The 20,937-nt window shown below is 38.6% G+C and overlaps 1 protein-coding gene and 1 long non-coding RNA gene across 2 annotated transcripts; both read right to left on the bottom strand.

The window, feature by feature from the left end:
• Positions 1 to 4,364: 4,364 nt before the first annotated feature.
• LOC139141513 (uncharacterized) lies at positions 4,365 to 12,949 on the bottom strand. The gene is made up of 3 exons (XR_011554207.1): positions 12,889 to 12,949; positions 12,169 to 12,302; positions 4,365 to 4,534 (listed from the first exon to the last, which is right to left on the bottom strand). It is a non-coding gene; the product is annotated as an uncharacterized lncRNA (long non-coding RNA).
• A 336-nt stretch (positions 12,950 to 13,285) lies between these two features.
• LOC139145242 (DBH-like monooxygenase protein 1 homolog) lies at positions 13,286 to 20,548 on the bottom strand. Its single transcript, XM_070716275.1, has 8 exons — positions 20,216 to 20,548; positions 18,052 to 18,201; positions 17,214 to 17,450; positions 16,862 to 16,945; positions 15,936 to 16,118; positions 15,674 to 15,776; positions 14,937 to 15,103; positions 13,286 to 13,498 (listed from the first exon to the last, which is right to left on the bottom strand). The coding sequence occupies exons 1-8, from the start codon at positions 20,492 to 20,494 to the stop codon at positions 13,286 to 13,288; spliced, it is 1,416 nt and encodes a 471-aa protein (XP_070572376.1). The 5' UTR covers positions 20,495 to 20,548.
• Between the last annotated feature and the right edge of the window lie 389 nt (positions 20,549 to 20,937).

The raw sequence follows: 20,937 nt of genomic DNA on the forward strand, positions 1-20,937 counted from the left end.
GGGAATTGTTTCATGTATCAAGAAACAAAACGCTTGTGAGATGCTTGTGGTTTTTAACCTTTCAATTGTATTTAATTTTTCAACATATTTTCGGCGAAGAATTGGCAGCAACACATCATTAGCACTGTTCAAGAGAATCTTACAAAACGATGACAGTTGCAGCTGCATAAGCTTACAATTTCCCTACTATGTGCCTCGAAAGTGAAAGACTTAAACTTTTGCTCAAAACTTTCCCAAGTGAAACTTTCAACCTTTCCCTTACCATATCAACAATAAAAATCAGGGGTCACAGTGCAAAGTTTGGAAATGGGGAAACAAATTACCCAACATTGTAGGGGTGCGATATTTGAAATTCAAAATGGCCGCCATCCCAGTGTTACCTGTAGGGAGAAAAATCAAATTTTAGATTTTCGAAAAACTAAGACGGTAAAAAGTTTTCTTACACCAAGAGCTTTAAAATGAACCTCCACAAGTGGTCGATCAGAAAAGAATTGTATAGAAATTTGAGAGTCTGAATATCTGTCCCCGAGGCGCATTGTATTTTAGCCTAACACACGGACAGAGGGTTGGTTCTGTTTACCGAAAGAACTCTCTTAAAGCGGTCTTTCGTGAGGTACAAGATATTTTCCCTTTACCATCACGAGTTGTTCACATGACACTTGTCACAATAGATTTGCAACCACATAACATACCGTTCATATTTGCACATAACACAAATGTCATACTTTTTCAGTTTTCCGAGACACCCCAGAATTGGTCGTGGCGTCGCGTCAACGACAGTTTGATGTGGAAAATCGTGTGTATTAATGATGGTTGCGAAGGTACGACAAAAATCCCCATGTATCATGATGTTGCCCTTGGTCAGTTGTTAAGAATACCCTGACAGAAGTTTGGTGACAGCAGTTTAATATCCCAGCCTCTTGACAAAGTAAATCGATAATTTTGATTTTATCTTCATCTCTCGTCTTTTCTCACTATTGTTTGAATAGGCGAGTTTGAAATAGTGTATTCCACATTTTCCCTCAGATTGACACGATAACATGAATGTAAGACACATACACACTACATACATACATACATGCACGCATGCATGCATGCATACATACATACATACATACATACATGCATTCATGCATGCATGCATACATACATACATACATACATACATACATACATACATACATACATACATACATACATACATACATACATACATACATACATACATACATACAAAATGCAAGACACATGACTGTAGCAAATGAGTATGGAAAGGGCTTTCAAACAGCCAGACATGTTTCTTATTATAGTTGCAAACGATGTTAGTAAAATTGTTTACAGAAAATACAAACCGAAATTTCACAGTAGGTCGTCACGTGATGATGAATTCGGCCACGATTAGAACGGTAGCAATATGTGATATAATTTAGATAACGTCACACGAATGTAAGTTGCAGAGATTGAACATAAGTGTATGAAGTCGCAAACGTTTGTTGGCTGTACTTGCTTTATGTCCACTGAGGTCAATTGTTTGACCCGTGGCATGCATGTGTGAGGCAAGACTCCTTGAAATTTCTTGGAACACATCTTAGCGTTTGTCTGACCTTGACGGAATGAAATACGATTTGCAGGAATGTCACCTTTGTTGGCACTACTCTCAAGTGAATTATGACGCGCACTCATATTGCATAATTTGCATAACATAAATCATCAACATAAAAAAGATTAGTTACAATTCATTTTTAATAAGGAAGGGTAAGTAGTACATCTTGCATCAAAAGAGTCGGTTCTCGGGACAAATAAGAGATACCATACTGATTTGTTTTCTGATTGTCAACAGTAGTATATTTAGTGACCAAAAATTAACGTAACTAAGTTTTTAACATTCAACGTTATTAACTTTTAACAGGAAAAGTATAAGACGATATTTTTACGACCTTGGCTTATTATTCTTTTAAAGGTATACAGTCACCTGTAATCTAAATATGCCCATATATGGTCAAAGGGGCGTTCCTTGGTATTCAAAATGCCTATGTGAGGGCGCTGTTTTTAAAAAGCGGACACCCACTTGAACTCTGTGATTGGTTAGATTTTCTCTTTCCATGGTAACTGGCAAAATTGGAACAGGTGACAGTATACCTATAACCGAATCAGGTCAACTTTTGGAATTTAGACATTTGTATCGTCCAGAAGTAATCGCCGTTTTCTAATAATTTCAAAGATACATCGGTCTAATTAGCGTTGTTGTATTTAATGTAGTAAGTGCCTCGAAAGTGAAAGACTTAAACTTTTGCTCAAACTTTCCTGAATGAAACTTTCAACCATTCTCTTACCAAATCAATAATGAAAAATCGGGGGTCACAGTGCAAAGTTTGGAACTAGCGAAACAAATTACCCAACATTTTGCGATATTTGTAGTTCAAAATGACGCCATCCCTTTGTTAACTATATAGGGAAAAAATTAAATTTTAGATTTTCGAAAAACTAACACGCTGAAAGTTTTTCTTTCTCCAAAAGCTTTAAAATGAGCCCCCACAAGAAGTAGATCAGAAAAGAATTGTAGAAATTTGAGAGTCCGAATATCTGTCCCCGAGGCGCGTTCTACCTTCAGGTAGAGTGCGCCTCGGAGACAGATATTCGGACCCTCAAACGTTTACGATATTCTTTTGGCCTACAGTTTGTTGGGGCTCATTTCGAAGGTCATGGAGTAAATGCAGTATTAGCCGACTTAGTTTTGTGAAAATCAGAAATTTTGTCCTCCCTGATGCAGTTGGATAGCGGCCATTCTGAATTTCAAATATCGGCAACTATTGGCCAGGGTAATTTGTTTCCCTGATTGGAACTAATTTGGAATAACTGGATCTTCACATTTTTCAAATTTCTCAAAAGTTTTAGGCGCCCTATAGTTGAATGTTGCAATGTTACAAATTACTCAAAAAAATAAGTGTATAACTTAAAAAGAAAAGCAGATGAGCTTACATTTGCAGATGAAACCGACATTATTTCCCATCCAATTATCCCAAATTAGTTCCAATCGTATTGCTAGCACAAACATTTTCACGGTTCCGCTTCATTTTTATGCTTGATTTTCGAAAAGAATAGTTAAAAGTTTGCGTAAGGAAAGTTTTAGCGAAAGTTTAAGTCTTTCAATTTCAAGATGCGAACTAACTGAAGGCGTAACTAAAGCAGCACAGACAATGAAAGACAAGTTGGGTGAAGTCTCACAACTTACAATTTGGGCTCTTGTCGTTGGTAGCGCGGAATTCCGTATAATTATAGCACCTTTAGCTGTTTCTTTTTGCATTTTACCTGCCAAAAATGCCTCACAATCTTCGGAGGAATGATTTTTGTTCCCCTTCTTATAATATATAAAGCCATATTGTCTTTGAAAATGTTAATATTTCAACCCTTTTGGTGATGGATTTGGGGCGGCGTATTTGCGGCAGCCTTATTCAAGTTGCGACTCGCGAATTATTTAAATTTTAAACTTTCAGTTGTGCGTTCGTTGCCAATGTTTGAAGTGTTTTCTTTGGTAACACTTTAATGTGAGCATTTTGACATAAGTTGCAATAGGTTTCATACCATCTAATAGAAAATTAGTGCACAAAAGATACAGCTAATAGGGCTTTAAAATGGCGCTGATTTGTGATATTAATTTTGGATGCAAGAAAAGTACAGTATTATCTCGGTTTACATCACTTATAATCACCGGTCGTGCAGTAAAACAACCACATTTAGCGAAACAACGCAGCCACTGTAACCAGTGCAACCACGATGCTGCTCGGAAAGACGGCGGCAGACGCGGCAGTAGTCGGCTCGATGACGTCACATTCACGCTGGGCTGGTGGCAGGGCCTCTGTGATCTCTATGGAGTTGTGAAACTGCTGTACCTAAAGCGTGGGGGATAAGAAGTCAGTTGGATTCTCAATGACATTCAACTTCATATAATAATATAATCGAATTATACATGTAGTTATGCAAGGTAAAATGACTGCACGGTACTCTGAGATTTTCCCAGTTGCGTACGCTGCGAAAGGCGAATATCTGGAGTGTATGTCCTATGGATTTGCCGCATTGAATCTTTAACTCTGCTATACGAAAACTTAAATTACTGGGCCCCTCTGAATTTTATGAACCTTTGCCCAGTTACTGAAGAAATGAAACCAAAGCGAGGCTATATAACAAATCTTAAGTCATGAGCGCGAGTGAAAATTTCGTGCCAGTTTCTACAGCTGAATATCATAATGTGGTGGCAGCTGGCAACCTCGGTTCTCAATAATATTATTTGGATTAAATGGGATATGTGCAGATTGCATTACCCAAGTAAAGGCAATGAATGTGATAAAGTATGTATAAATACTGCACCTGCATTGGGTTGGAAACCGTTCCACCTAATCCAAGGCTTCCTTGATAACCCTGTTTGTTGGCGTGTTGCAGCTGGGCTATCTTCTCTTCGTTCCATTCGGTGGCTTCGAGTACTTCTGCAACGGTCATGTTTCCCACTGAGGCGGTGAAATGACTTTCGGAGGCCACACTTGTTTGAGAGAGGGCATAATAAATAAGAAAGACCAGTTAGTTATATCTGTTCGTCGTGAAATCTTGCGCGAGACTCCGATATTCACTAGACAGTTTGGTTCGAAATACATGTGAAACCAGTAAAGTATCAGTATGGTGAGGTACTTCCAGACATAGAATTGTTATTTAAAGCTGAAGTGCCTGGAAATTGTGAGGTAGAATAAGCATCGGGACCAGATATTCGGACATTCAAACTCTTTCAATTCTTTTCTGATATACCGCTTGTCAGGGTTCATTTTAAAGCTCTTGGTGTAGGAAAACTCTTCACATTCTGGTTTTTCGATAATCGAAAATTTTCTTTTTTCCCATAGACTTAACACTGGGATAGTGGCCATTTTGAATTCAAATGCTAGTAAATCATCGAGAAATGCAGCTGAATACAAACAAGCGGTACAGAACTGATCGCTAACTTAACCGAATAAAGTTCATGTTTTCCTCACACCAGTTTAGAATGGCAAATTTCTTCAACTTTCTTCTTTCAGTAGAACGCGCCTCGAGATATCCGGGCTTTCAAATTTTGTCAATGCTCCTCCGATCTACCACTTGTGGGAACTCATTTTAAAGCTCTTGATGTAAAAAGTTTTCACCGTCTTGGTTTTTCTAAAAATCAAAAATTTTATTTTCTAGTAGAGTTAACATAGGGATGGCGGCCATTTTAAATTTCAAATATCGGTAAATCTTGGCTGATTTGTTTCTCTAGTACCAAAATTTGCAATGTCACCCCTATTTTTATTCTTGAGTTTGGAAGAGAATGGTTGGTCTTTCACTTTCGAGGCGCATAATTCACTAGATAATTAGAAAGCCACTTTCAAATTGTTAATTTGATAGCGATATCGCTTTTTGTTTCAGACAAGTCAATTGGGGACACTGCTTCATGTGACGTAAGTTAATGTCCTGTTGGAAAAGAATAGTGTAAAATTTCGTAATTTGTCGTGCAAAAGGTGAAATATTGTATTTGTGTTACGTGCAGAGAAAACGAACAAAAGGGTGAACTCAGCAGTTAACGTTTAAACAAAATTTATTACGAAAATAAAACTAATTGCTAAGTCAGGGATAGAGTACAAGCTTTAAAAGTGTACAGACTACTTATCTCAGCTGGGACGGCAAAGCTCCAGTCTCAGAGTTGTAACAGTCAGTTGGATGAATGAACAGTCCTTTGGCTTGCAGGCTTGAAGTTGCACAAAGTCCACAGTATAAATCCAGCGTTGGCAGAGAAGGTCTTGAAAAGTCTTGAGAATGACTACTGCTGGAGTTTAGTAACACACAAGAGACACGATCCCAAAAGTCTGACTGGAAGCTGAGCACGTCCCTTTTATAAAGGCATATAAGAACAATCTAGAACTTTATTGACATGCTAATTACTGTTCTAAAATTATCTCCCTTACACAACTAATCAACTTTCCAGAACATTCCAAACATGACTAATTGAATTCAAGGTTGTTAGGTCATCAAGGGCAGTGACCTTGAGAATGTTCTAGACTAATTGAACTCAGGTCATGATGAGTGTGGGGTAAATGACCTACATAACACACTCCCTCTTCAAAAAAAGAAAATTTTTCAAAGAAAAATCTTTCTTTTGCAAATGTAATCTTGAAAAAGATTTAAGTACTCAAATTTTGTTTTACTCTAAAGTAAAATTCTTGAAAGTGAACAACAATAAACTCTAAATACAGAGAGAGACAGTCTGCAATTAAATTGTCTCTGCCTTTGATATGTCTAATATCAAGATTAAACTCCTGTAACATTAAACTCCATCTTAGCAATCTCTGATTTTTGCCTTTAAATTTCTGCAGAAAAACAAGAGGGTTGTGATCAATATAAACCACTATTGGCTGATTTGAAGAAGTAACATAAACTTCAAAATGCTGTAAAGCTAATATCAAAGATAAACACTCTTTTTCAATTGTAGAGTAGTTTCTCTGGATTTGTTAAATTTGCGTGAAAAATAGCAAACAGGATGATCTATACCATGACTATCCTCTTGCAATAAAACAGCACCAGCAGCCGTATCACTAGCATCTACAGCTAATTTGAATGGCAAAGTGAAATCTGGTGCAGACAACACTGGGGCACTTTGCAGTATGGCTTTAAGTGTATCAAATGCCTGTTGGCATTGCTCTGACCAAACAAACTTTACTTTCTTTTTAAGTAAGTTAGTCAAAGGCTCAGTAATTGTGGAGAAATTTGGACAGAATTTTCTGTAGTAACCAGCCATACCGAGAAAGCGCATCAGTTGTCGTTTGCAGTTTGGTATGGGAAAACTTGAAATGGCACTGATTTTGGCATCAACAGGTTTTACCTCACCCTGTCCTACAGTATGTCCGAGGTAAGTTACCCTAGCCCAACCAAACTCAGATTTGGCAAGGTTGACAGTCAACATTGCTTTGCTCAGTCTCTCAAAGAACTTCCGCATGAGCTTGATGTGTTCCTCCCAGGTATCAGTATACAGGACGACGTCGTCAACGTAGGCTGCACACCCGTCTAGCCCGGATATGACGTCGTTGATCATCCGTTGGAACGTTGCCGGAGAGTTCTTCATTCCGAATGGCATCACCTTGTACTGGAACAATCCGTCTGGTGTAACAAAGGCGGATATTTCACGAGCACGATCCGTCAGAGGGACTTGCCAAAATCCCTTCAGTAGGTCAAATTTCGTCACATACTTGGCTTTTCCCACTCGGTCGATGCAGTCATCAATCCTCGGGATTGGGAAAGTGTCTGTCTTTGTTAAAGTGTTGACCTTCCTAAAGTCCGTGCACATACGATAACTGTGGTCTGATTTGGGAACAAGTATGCACGGCGAACTCCAGTTACTTTTACTGGGTTCAATAAAGTCATTGTCCAGCAGGTATTTGACTTCTTCCTGGAGATATTTTGCTTTTGTTGGATTCAGTCTGTATGGATGTTGTTTTACAGGCTTACTGTCCCCAACATCAACGTCGTGATAGATGACGTTTGTCCTCGTTGGAACATCTTGAAACAGGTGTTTATATTCATGGAGAAGTTCTTTCACCTGTTGTTGTTGTTCTGGCTGGAGGTGTGCCAACTTTGTAGACTCCAGCTTCTCCAGGATTTCTGAGTTCTGAAGCTTGACCGAGCCCAGCTTTGAGTTTAGAGTATTTTCACTCAAGTCAGTTTCAGTATCACTATCTTCATAATGGCCAGAACTGACTGTACTGACAGCTTTGTTTTAGTAGGATTATCCCTATCCAAATATGGCTTAAGCATATTTATGTGACATAGCTGTTTTTGTTTTCGCCTGTCAGGTGTTGTTTTGATGTAATTTAAATCACTCAATTTCTTATCAATTAGATATGGCCCAAAGTAACGAGCATGGAGTGGTTTGCCAGGAACCGGAAGTAGAACAAGAACTTTTTGACCTGGTTCAAACTTCCGTTTTGAGGTTTTTTTATCATATTTGGTTTTCATTGACTGCTGAGATGACTCAAGATTTTCTCTGGCTAATTCACATGCTTTAGAGAGTTTCGTACGAAAATCTGACACATATTGCAAAATATTCAGACAATCATCATCGTCTGATAGGAATTTTCTTTAACGAGCTTAAGTGGGCCACGGACTGTATGTCCAAATACAAGCTCAAATGGGCTAAAACCAAGAGACTCTTGAATTGACTCTCTAACAGCAAAGAGCAGAAAATGAATTCCTTCATCCCACTGCTTCTCTGTGTCAAAACAGTAGGTCCTAATCATGTTTTCAAAGTTTGATGAAATCGCTCAAGAGCACCCTGACTTTCTGGATGATAGGCGGATGACCTATACTGTTTAATGCCTAGCTGATCCATTACTTGTTGAAAAATACCAGACATAAAGTTGGAGCCTTGATCGGACTGGACACATTTAGGGAGGCCAAATAAAGTGAAAAATTTGACTAAAGCTCTCACTATAGTCTTTGTCTTTATGTTTCTCAGTGGTATGGCTTCTGGGAACCGGGTTGATGTACACATAATTGTCAACATATACTCATTTCCTGATCTTGTTTTTGGTAGGGGCCCAACACAGTCTATTAGTATCCTACTAAATGGTTCTTGAAATGCAGGAATTGGTTGTAAAGGGGCCTTTGGAATGGTCTGATTTGGCTTTCCTACCATTTGACATGTGTGACAAGTTTTACAGAAATGTGCTACATCCTGCCTGAGATTAGGCCAATAAAAGTGACTGAGAATTTTATGATAAGTTTTCCTGACTCCTAAGTGACCAGCCAGGGGGTTTCATGGGCCAGGCGCAATATTTCAGCACGATAGGGCTTTGGAACCACAATTGATGTTTTATAGCCCAATCGTCATCAACCAAAACGTCTGGAGGTCTCCATTTACGCATGAGAATACCAGATTTTGTATAATAGGAAACAGAGCTATCTGAAGTTTTACCTTCATCATCTACCCTGTCAAACAAAGACAAAATATCTGGGTCTTTGTGTTGTTCTGCAATGAGATTTGATCTAGAAAATGTCTGACTTTGGTCAGCAGAAGTTTTACTGGAAGTTTCAAATCCACAAGGGATAACGGAATGATCCGTGTCAAACACCTGACTGAGAAAGGTGTCATTTAAGCCAACATCTGTGACATTATTTTTGAGAGTATTTGATTCTCGGAAGTTTTCTTTGACATGGCTCGAGTAATGGCACATGAAGGAAATAAATCGGGTATCTCTTGTTCAATTGGCTCTGGATCCTGATCTAAACTAGGATTATCAGTTACAAGTGGATTAGTGATGACCTTGTCCCCAGCAAGGTCGTTTCCAAGAAGAAGGTGAATCCCTTCGAAAGGCAAAAAAGGCCTAATACCTAAAGTCACAGGTCCAGAAACAAAGTCCGAAGACAAATAGACATTATGGAGAGGAACAGGAATGTAGTCATTACAATCTACCCCCTTAATAAGAACTTTAGAACCTGAAAATGACTTTTCAGAAAACGGCAGGGTATCTGCCAACAAAAGAGACTGGGACGCCCCGGTATCTCTTAGAATTTTGACAGGGGTAGCAGAAGAAAAATCACTAGAAAGTGATATAAAACCATCATGAATAAATGGTTCGAAAATACCCATAATGCTATCTTGTGAAGAATTGACCTTGACCTCATTAATTGGGGATAAGAGGGGTTTAACCTCAGAAAATGTGTTACACACATTATTAGACTCTAATTGAGTTGATGAAGAAATAAAGCCGGTGGGCTTAGATCCACTTTGACCACTTTGACCTTCACGTTTTCTTTTCAATTTGAAACAATCTGACATTAAATGGCCGTCTTTCTTACAATAATTACAAGAAAGTGTACCAAACTGTTTGTCAGAAGGAGATTGAGACTTGGGATTTGATGATGTGGAAGTGTTACTTGAATTTTGTGAACTGTTGTCATTTGATTTTCTACTCTCCTTTGAAAAATTCTTGGATGAAAAGGAGGAGTTAAATTTACCTGCATTGTTTCTGTATGAAAAGGACTGGGATGGTTTGCTGAGAAATGAAGATTTGTGGGTCAATGAATAATCATCGGCCAAACGTGCAGCAACCTCTAATGTATCTGCCTTTTGTTCGTTGATAAACGTCTTGATGTCACTCCGGATGCACCTTTTAAATTCCTCAATCAAAACAAGCTGTCGTAATTTGTCATAATTCTGACTGACCTTTTCAGAAGAGCACCAACGGTCAAACAGTTGTTCTTTTGTTCGAGCAAATTCAACATAAGTTTGATCCTTCACCTTCTCACAATCCCAAATTTCTGACGGTAAGCTTCAGGCACCAACTCATAGCCCTTGAGAATTAATTCCTTCACAGAATCATAATCTGAAGCCTGCTCTACTGACAACTGAATGTAAATTTCTCTGGCTTTACCCACCAAAGCACTCTGCAAAAGCATAGACCAGGACTCCTTAGGCCAATTCAGACTCTGAGCAATTTTCTCAAAATGGAGGAAATATTTATCAACATCCTTTTCTTGGAAAGGGGGAACTAACCTGAAATGCTTAGTGATGTCAAACTTGTCTGAAGGGAAGAATTTTCCTGACTGTCCAAGCTCTAAACGTCTCATTTCTAACTGCAGTCGGTGTTCTGCTAATTCTCTTTCCTTTTCTTTTTCCTCTCTTTCTTTCTCCCTTTGTCTTTCTTCCATTTGTAATTCTTTTTCTTTCATTTCCAATTCCCTCTCTTTCTGTCTTTCTTCCATTTCTAATCTTTCCTGCCTATCTTTCTCTCTCTGTCTTTCTTCCATTTGTAATTGCATTTGTATTTTTCTTTTCTAATGCCTGTCTCTCTTTTTCCATTTGTAATTCTAGTTTCTTGATCTCCAAATTTGTCTGCATTTCTAATTCTAATTTTCTTAGTTCAAAGGTAGACTCGGGCTCATAATCTTTCAAGGTGGATTCCTCAAATTGGCCTAAATTAACTAAATGTTTTGCAATGTGGTACTGTATTTCCCGCTTGCGCATAGATCTTTTGACATCTACTTTAAGGAAATTGGCCAGTGCAATGAGGTTGTCTTTTTTGAGGGAATCAAATGCGTCCTGATCAAGGTCATCCATAAATTCGTCTGGCTTGAATTCCGCCATGATTGAATTTTGCTGAGTTCACAGTATACAGTAGTTTTGAAAAGGCAGGCAAAATGTTGTCAAACGGCTCAAAATATTCGTATCCGGACAAGCCCCCAATTTTGTTACGTGCAGAGAAAACGAACAAAAGGGTGAACTCAGCAGTTAACGTTTAAACAAAATTTATTACGAAAATAAAACTAATTGCTAAGTCAGGGATAGAGTACAAGCTTTAAAAGTGTACAGACTACTTATCTCAGCTGGGACGGCAAAGCTCCAGTCTCAGAGTTGTAACAGTCAGTTGGATGAATGAACAGTCCTTTGGCTTGCAGGCTTGAAGTTGCACAAAGTCCACAGTATAAATCCAGCGTTGGCAGAGAAGGTCTTGAAAAGTCTTGAGAATGACTACTGCTGGAGTTTAGTAACACACAAGAGACACGATCCCAAAAGTCTGACTGGAAGCTGAGCACGTCCCTTTTATAAAGGCATATAAGAACAATCTAGAACTTTATTGACATGCTAATTACTGTTCTAAAATTATCTCCCTTACACAACTAATCAACTTTCCAGAACATTCCAAACATGACTAATTGAATTCAAGGTTGTTAGGTCATCAAGGGCAGTGACCTTGAGAATGTTCTAGACTAATTGAACTCAGGTCATGATGAGTGTGGGGTAAATGACCTACATAACATTGAGTGTATTGAAGACGGTCAAGACTGAAATTTTGACGTATAGACATGACTTCCAAATCTATATATTTAAGGTGTGTGCACTTCGAAAGTGAGAAATTCTTTCCTCAAACTTTCTTCAAGGAACCATGAATTTTCGCAATAAAGTGTAAAAAATGGTCGCCATCCCGCGTTAACTCTAAGGGAAAACAATAATAATTTCCGATTTTCAAAAAGAAATTAGATAGTGAAGACTTTGCTTCCTACAAGAGCTTCAAAATTAACCAATGCCAAGTGCTACACAAAAATTAATTCAAAAAATTGACGGTCCGAATACCTGTGCCTTAAGCGCATTACATTCGAGAAAAAAAAACACAATCTTACATGTCAAGTTCTTCTATGCCAACAACGGCTGCTGTTTCGTTCCATTCTGTCCATGTGATACACCAGTCCATCTTAATACTTGGGTACACAAACAAAAACGACAAGCACATTTCTTCTGCAGTGCTTTCACCTCCCTGTAGATTAAAGAACTTTGACGTTACACAAATCCGCAATGCCAAATATTACTTCAAAGAACAATACCGACAGGTGTGACTTAAGTGTGGCGACATATAAAAAGGCGTTAGTATAGTTGAGGGGCTTACAGTTTAGTCACTTACGTTTACAGTTGCTGAAATGTCGCGGTATGGCTGTATGGAGAGCGTAGAGACAAACATTTCTTCTGAACAACTGAACAAATGGGTAGTATCGCAATGATAATGCTAAGAATGATATCATCATATTGCAGATCGAATAGTCTGTGTAGTCCAGAAAATCTTGGATCGCATTACACAGGCATGTGAAATAAATGCAAACATGAATAAATATCTAAACAAACCACATACATACATACATACATACGTACGTACATACATACATACATACATACATACATACATACATACATACATACATACATACATACATACATACATACATACACAGATGCACCACACAAATACACACATACACACATACACACATACAAATATACATACCACACACACACACACACACACACACACACACACACACACACACACACTGTATCAACCAACTTACATATGTAACTGAACTTCTGCCAGTGGAATCATAAACGCATTCCGTTATGATGTCATCACCCTGAAAAATACATTACAGTATGACCTTGTAAGAATAGTATAGGGATCGTACGAGGAAGATCAAAATATCTCAATACATTTTCTAGTTGATGGGTAATGAATTGTTCTTTTTGATGGTTGTTGATTGATTGGTGGGTTTGGTGCTGAATTGATTGATTACTTGGTTGACCTTTTTAACTGGCTGACTAACAAACTTCTTTTTTTTTCTACTAGAAAAACTGATTCAGGAACTGTCTAAATGACTGATCAAATTATCATATTACTGACCGATTTTTGAAAGACCGAAGTAATCGGTTAAGGTTGTCATAAATCGTATCGGTACAAATGACGCAGAGTGATCAGTGACATACCGGCTTGAGGACGACTTCCTCGGCCAACATGCTGAATTCTTGAAAATTAAAATCGTAGTGGTCGTCCTTCGCCAATACACCCAGTTCCTTGCCGTCACGTACATGGGTGACGCCCACCGCCTTTCCGAGTAGATGAGTGTGAAGAGCAACGGCAAAGACCTTCACATCTGTCGCTTCACCCGTCACTCTGTCGACGAAACCCTGTTTGATGAAAATTGATTGACATGTGATTATGAATATTTTGGATAACCATGCACCATGGGGTGTAATAGGTTCAATGCCAGTTGAGTAAAGAGGCATTTTGTTTTACCATTGCGAAGTTTCAGAAGATTACAAGACTTAACCATAATATATAACACATTGTTGAGGTTTGCTTTAGTTAACAGGTCAGGCAGACGATTATTTTCTTTTCCGTGAAACAGATCAGCTGTCTATTATCGACTTGTGATATATTTAAGCAATAAAGGACACCAAGCGACGGTATACCACGAGATTTTGACCAATTCACGACATATATGCACGAGCGATAGTGAGTGCTTAGATGAAGTGAACTGATCAAAACCGAGTGATATACCGTCGCGGGGCGTGATTTATTGCTATTATACATAATAACAGTGTATTGGAATCATGGCATGTAATGTCAATAAAGGATGTGTGCTCTTGCCGACAGCTCGTGCGTGTGCCAACCGTGGTATATCGCGATTATACCGTGGTCTTTTTGCGTAACGACGAATCAGATCGCTCTATTTGCACCATCAATATACTGTTATGATACAATATTTCTTATACATGTATGTTAGGTGTGTCAACAGCTGGTGTGATAAATATCAATTTATCTAATCTCTACCTCTTTTTTTCGAATCGATTAAGGTTCCAAGACAAGAAATTGACCTTTTTAATCTAACAATTCTCTGATGTTAGAAAGCTCAGAACCCCGTAAATTATATATTTTCTGAAAGCCTAGATATAGGGGTACATTTTGGTAACAACAGTGTCACCATTGTTTCAATAACTATCACGTGACAGGTAATTTGCATAACCTTTCAAAAATCGGTTTCCCCTATGTTTTGTTTAAATGCTTCTAAATATCTGACTCAAACTTGCTGGAATGCAAGCTTTCACAACGCTCTTCCAAAATGATCTCAGCTTTTTTACATCTTGCTTTGTTTTTTTGGAACAAGTACAATTTTAAAGAAATCAACTAGGGTTAAATTCACAGCTCTGGAAGTTTGTCTGGCATAAAAATTGTTTAAGAAGGTTTTAAAAATTCTGAGACACTGTTTGGAAGATCCTTAGGACAGCTTGCACTCACACAAATTTCAGCCACATATCTCAAAGCATTGAAACATAACGTAAGGGACCCGATTTTTGAAAGGTTATGCAAATTACCTGTCACGTGATAGTGATGTAAACAATGGTGACACTATGGTAACTAAAATGTTCCCCAATATCTAGGCTTTTATAAAATATAACATTTACGGGGATTCTGAGCTTATTGACCACTAGAGAATTGTTAGCTTAAAAAGGTCAATTTCTTGCCTTGGAACCTTAAGCCATGATATTGTAATCCAATACAACAAAGATAGTTCTTACTACTCTCAACTTCTGATATCAGGGTAAAGAGTCTTTCAAATCTTACCTGTTGTGTTATGCCTCCTAAGCAGTAGCCGTAGTTCCTGTAATCTTCAGCGCCAGGGGGTATGATTTGCCGAGAACTTGTGTCCTGACCGATGTTTAAGACGCTCGCATCGTACTCCCTGAGCCTCGGCGTGTAGTAAATGCGAATACCTGAACTGTCGTAGATGTCTAATGTTGGAGATGAAGCAGACGTGGAGAAGTGAGAGGTATACAATACCAGCTATGCCGAATATTGTTCAATTGGTCTCATTAAGGAAGTTCGCGCCTCGAAAATGTAGGACTTACACTTTCGCTCAAACTTTCCTAAAATAAACTTTCAAAGATGATTTTCTTTCAAAAACAAAAATACAAGTCAGGGGGTCATCCTGCAAATGTTGGTACTAAAGAAACAAATCACCAAATATTTACCGATATTTGAATTTCAAAATGGCCGCCAACCGTGTATTATCTCTACGGAGAAAAATATTTTTTCCAATTTTCACAAAACTAAGCCGCTGAATTCGTAAACTTTATTAACTCCATAAACTTCAAAATGAGTCCAACAAATGGTAGACCAAAGGAATAGTGTAAAAAGTTTGAGAATCAAGATATCTGTCCTCGAGGCGCATTCTACCTTAATTGGTAGGTATTCACACCGATACTTGTAGAGACATATACACCAACACAACTTGTTCAAACAAACACTACAAGAGTGACATCAATTTGCAGGTTCTAGTATGTACTCTAAACAATACTTACTGTCAAGTGAGTCAGGATTATCGTAGTGCATTTCCAACATCACGAAGGTCGGATCACCATCTGCGCCTAAGGACAACCCGGCCTGCTCCGGGAAATAAAACGCCTGTGGAAAGAAAAGGTGTGATAAATATCATGAAATTACATAACCTTCAAAAGTATGACAGGAGAGTAAATTACTGTCGTCGTATGGTTTTATTTTAGTTTGTTAGTTATTGTCAGCTTTATCTAGTTTGATGACGATGACGTCACTGTAGATACTCACCTCACCACCTATGGCCCACGCTATGACGGTTGACGAACAGTAATACCAATCGTCTGGCATATTGGCAGTGTAGCAAATATGTCCGGTTTGATGGTACTGTGTTTCGTTGAAGTCGGAACGGCACTGATAAACTAAAATATGGTGCACGTAGGCTTCGTTGCCAGTCTGGATAACTGGTTCATACTGTAAACAAATATGACATGAATTTTGTAACATAAGAACGCAGACGCAAATCGTTCAACCAGGTAAAATCGACGCTGAGCTGGCAGAACTTGAAATGCTTGTATACAGTGACATGGGTAAGCTTCTCGAATAGATGCATGGCTTTGGTTTAGATTGTGGTGACGAGCAACTCGCATCAATGTAGGCTGTCTTTCAGTCCATCCAACTCCATATACGTGTTTCAGCGGCGCCTGACATAGATCTATCTTTTGAAGTTCTGCTAGCTTTAGCGGGCGCGGGAGCACGAAAAGATTCGAAAAATAGCTGCACAACGGGAGAGGTCTGTATTGCAGTTCAAATAAAGCAATGATACCGCGCAACATCAAGGAGTAATACGATAACAGTATCATGATAACATCAAATGATGCATTTGCACTACGACCGATTACAGGAATATGTGAACTATTGAATAAAAGCAGTTACAAAGTAATTAATTGTATTTGACTGTAAACGTTGTCAATATAGCGCCACCTGTGGTGGAGGTAATTCCTGCTGTCGTCGTTGAAGAACTCGACCTGGTGACCTAATTTAATCCTTCTGGTGTATGACATGTGTTAACTACATGTGTTAAAAACAGCCATAGCATTTACAGTCTCCGATGAATTCTTAAACATTAAAAGTACAGGAATATTGTGAAGATATCGAAATATACAATTATTGTCGCACATTTCACAAAAGCTGCTTTTTGCGACTTTCAAACTCACCTTGATGATGTGATGTTTCGAATCCAACTCTGGTAATTTGTATCCAAGGCAGTAATATGTAGTATCTGTCGCCGGCAAGTGAAACTGTCAAATTGCAAGAAAAATTATAGAACGGGTATTTTATTTATAATAATCACGGCTACACTATTATTCGTCCAGTACAGCCTTGAAACTAAGAAGAGATGGTCGGAACGACACCATGCAAATGTTTTTTCGCGATTAAAATTTTGACAATAATTTCTACATTTGAAAATTCTTAGGATTCCACGCCATTTTTTTATTTTCAAGTCACGTGAACCTGTTTTCACAAAGCTGTTTGACTGCAAATGTTTTGTTCTAAAGTTTTCCGTGCATGATTTCGACCTCCTATCACAATGTGGTCCATCACCCATACGACACTGCAGATGTCACTCACATTGTTGTTGAGTAGGTCATAGGTCATGACATCAGGGCCCAGATCTGATTCGTTCTCTCCAACAACAGATAAGAGTCGAACGCTCTTGGTGCCACGATGAGAGTGACGTAGCATGGGCACACCGTCATCCGGGTCATCGTGGTGGTAGGCCCATATCACACGGGTTGTATCTGACTGGAGGAAATAGGAAGGATAAACGTCAGAGTGCATAACTAGATTTATCTCCGTTCTTCGACTGTATTTTAAAAATCTCTTTACTTTTATGAAGGTAAAATTGCCTCGGGTGAAGATATTCCGACTCATAAATTTGTGCAATGCATTTCTACTATACCGCTCCATTAGGTTTATTATTAAGTTTATGTAGTAAGTATAGTTTTTAACGGTTAATTCTTTTGAAAAATAAAACATTTCATTTTTCCCCATAGATTTAACACAGGGATGGCCGCCATTTTGAATTTCGAATATCGGTACGTGTTAGGTGATTTGTTTCTCTGATCCAAAATTTGCACGCTCACCCCTGATTTTGTTCTTAATTTTGCAAGAGAGTGGTTGAACTTTTCCTTGTGGAAATTTTGAGCAAAAGTTTAAGTACCGAGGCCCATGCAGCCTTAGGGGGTGATTTTAACTTTAAACATGTCATGTTTTTATTTCTCAGACAGCAACATGACATAAGTATACAACACATGGAATAGAACACATAATTCATCCAGTCAACATTGACCATCAAAAGATTGTGAGGAACTGCAGTGCAAAATATCGTTTATTGATCAATTACCGTAAGCAGCCAATCGTGTTCATCGTCACAAGTGTCAATCAATCTCTCAAATTTCAATACGGTGAAGTCGTCTTCCTCTTTGCCAAGCAGCAGTTTGTAATCATGCTTGTCGTCAATGATTGGTTCAGAGTACGCTGTTGCATGACGGTCCTACACAGAGAGAGAAACATGACGTCACCAAGTTTGCGTTGAACACCGCTGTTTCTGAACAATAAGTTCGATCCTCTCATATCCATAATGATTAATGGTTCACATCTTGTTCAGTGAGTATCACTCATAAAATGATTGTACAGTATGTTTTATAGTGCTGGCGACCGATAATAAAACGCCATTTTGAGGTTTTCAAAAATCAAACAGATAAGAGTTGTTTCGTCCATTATAAATCCTTCCGAACCACATCTTACTGTAAAACCCTACGATTGTCAGATAAATTTCTTTCTAAGATAAAACTAAGATAAAAGCGCTTTTGAAACAAACCAATGGGTCCCAAAGTAAGTTCGACATTTCTCCCGAACAAATATTTTAGCTAAGTGTTGCCATGACTGAACAAGTGAGGCTCTGAAAGTTCAAGAGTCACAGATAGCACAGTGTCAACATAGTGGCCTGTTAATATTCATAATCGAGCACAAGGTCACAAATTCACCGCCTTCGATTGTGGGTAAAAGTTGACAATCAGCGCAGGTAAGTTGCACTTGTAAAAAGTTCCCTCTCGTAGCCTGTGTTTTAATGACACGAATGTTTTCAAAATACTCAAGTTTTGTTCTCCGTCGAAGACTGTTCAAGAATTAATGCACAAGGTGTACAACAGCTGACAAACAGTCAAACCAAATTATACTTGCCTCCAAAGTCATATGATTGAGTGATATGATAATGACATCCTTTATTTCGACTTGGAAAACGAGTCCTTTATTGAGTCAGTACCGACTATTTCACAGTCATAGGTGATTATACAATATTGTACGATATCAAAATGAAAACATAATGATAATAATGTAATTTGTATCAAATACATGCTACTGTGTGGAGTATATAACCACAGGGGCTCACAAATGGCTATATAAGTCAATATTACAGCGTTTTTCTTTCTTTTTCAATGTTACAAATAAACTAGCTGAGCCTGAAGAGCACAACACTTGTGTAGCTGTCTTTTGTGTAGCTTGTATTGGCATGTATAGTGCGCCCTCAATAGGGAGTGTGATCATATGTAAATGCGACCTTTAGTTCCGTGACCTCTAGCCATTCCTACTTCCTGTCCTCGCTATGCTTACTGTACTAAATTAGTACGGTAAACACAGCGACGTCAGTAAACACAGCGACGTCTGTACGCATGGCCGGCCATATGGAGAGGGAAGTAGGCATGGCTAGAGGTCACGGAACCAAAGGTCGCATTTACATATGATCACACTCCCTATTGAGGGCGCACTATACATGCCAATACAAGCTACACAAAAGACAGCTACACAAGTGTTGTGCTCTTCAGGCTCAGCTAGTTTATTTGTAACATTGAAAAAGAAAGAAAAACGCTGTAATATTGACTTATATAGCCATTTATGAGCCCCTGTGATCAGGGCGCAAAATAGTGAGGCGGGTCAATCATCTCCAATCTTCATGTGATGGTTATTAATAATTACACATGTGTTACTTTTTCGTCCATTATAGACGTTTAATTTGGAAATATCAAATATTTGGGTTTTTCATTGGAAAAAGTGCCATGATTTGAGTGACGATTAGTGGATACACACACATTTGGATATAAAATAAAATGATTTTCCTCCAGCCTTTAGCTGATATACTCTGTCCACAACCCTGACACCAACGATTCCGTACATTATACAAGCAAACTTTGCACTCCATAATGTACTTAGCTTTGCCTCGTCGTACATTATGTCGTGTAAAGTTTGCTTTCGTCAATTATGTGCAGAGATGGGGTACATCATTGTTATTATGTTGAAGTGTTGGCAGTGCCAGTGAATTTGTAGATGTAGAAAACATCTGGGACCAACAAAGTTGGATAATCGGAAACATTATCAGTAATAATCGGGGATGGAGTCCCAAAATTCGCTGGTATTTACAAAGCTATTATATAATATAATGGTGATTATTGTAAGATATTATCTTAGTCTACTAATTTTCACGCTTGTTGCTTTAAAAGTAGTCGCCTCACCGTAAACTTGACTTCTCCGTTGTCGAGCACCCAGCCGACGACCATATCCGATCCCGGCATACCGCCGTTGGGCGAAAACCCGAATCCGACCCAGCCTGTCGTTCTGACGTGAACTTCAAACGTGATCTTCTCGTCGTCGAATTTCCAGTACATGTGATAATCTTCATTGCCGTCCAAGACGACATTGTGGGTGTAATCTTGGAGCGTTGGGACCGGACTCGACCCGACAACTACCGACAAAGACAACAGAAAGAGAGCAATTTCCCTTGAAGGTGTCATAGCTTTGTCTTCTATCTGCCTGAGACCCGCAATGTGCTAGTCATGTGAATGAAGTATTTGTGAATATCTGTAGGTGTGGCCCCGATAGCAATAAATTTTGAATCGTCGGGAATAGAAAAAAGGCGCAAAGTCATCCCAGCATACATTCATTTTTACCATAAGATCTATTAGCATTTTTATGATTGGTCACCTCTGCAGTCACGAGTTAGCTGAGTACCTATCATACAACTGCGTTGCGCATGCGGGTGGCTTTTGTCCTTTTGAAAATATGAGATTATTTTGGTCATAGGTTTCAAAACTTGCTAAGGAGAAAACAAGTTCATAGCATGTACGATAATTTGTTTTCAGTGAAGCTAAGTGACTCTGATTTCGCAAGGTCAAGGTGCTAATATCGATGAAGGGGTACCTTGTAATATCCTAGAAAGAAGAGAATTGTATGATGA

Source organism: Ptychodera flava, chromosome 1, assembly GCF_041260155.1.
Source record: "Ptychodera flava strain L36383 chromosome 1, AS_Pfla_20210202, whole genome shotgun sequence".
Classification (NCBI taxonomy): domain Eukaryota; kingdom Metazoa; phylum Hemichordata; class Enteropneusta; family Ptychoderidae; genus Ptychodera; species Ptychodera flava.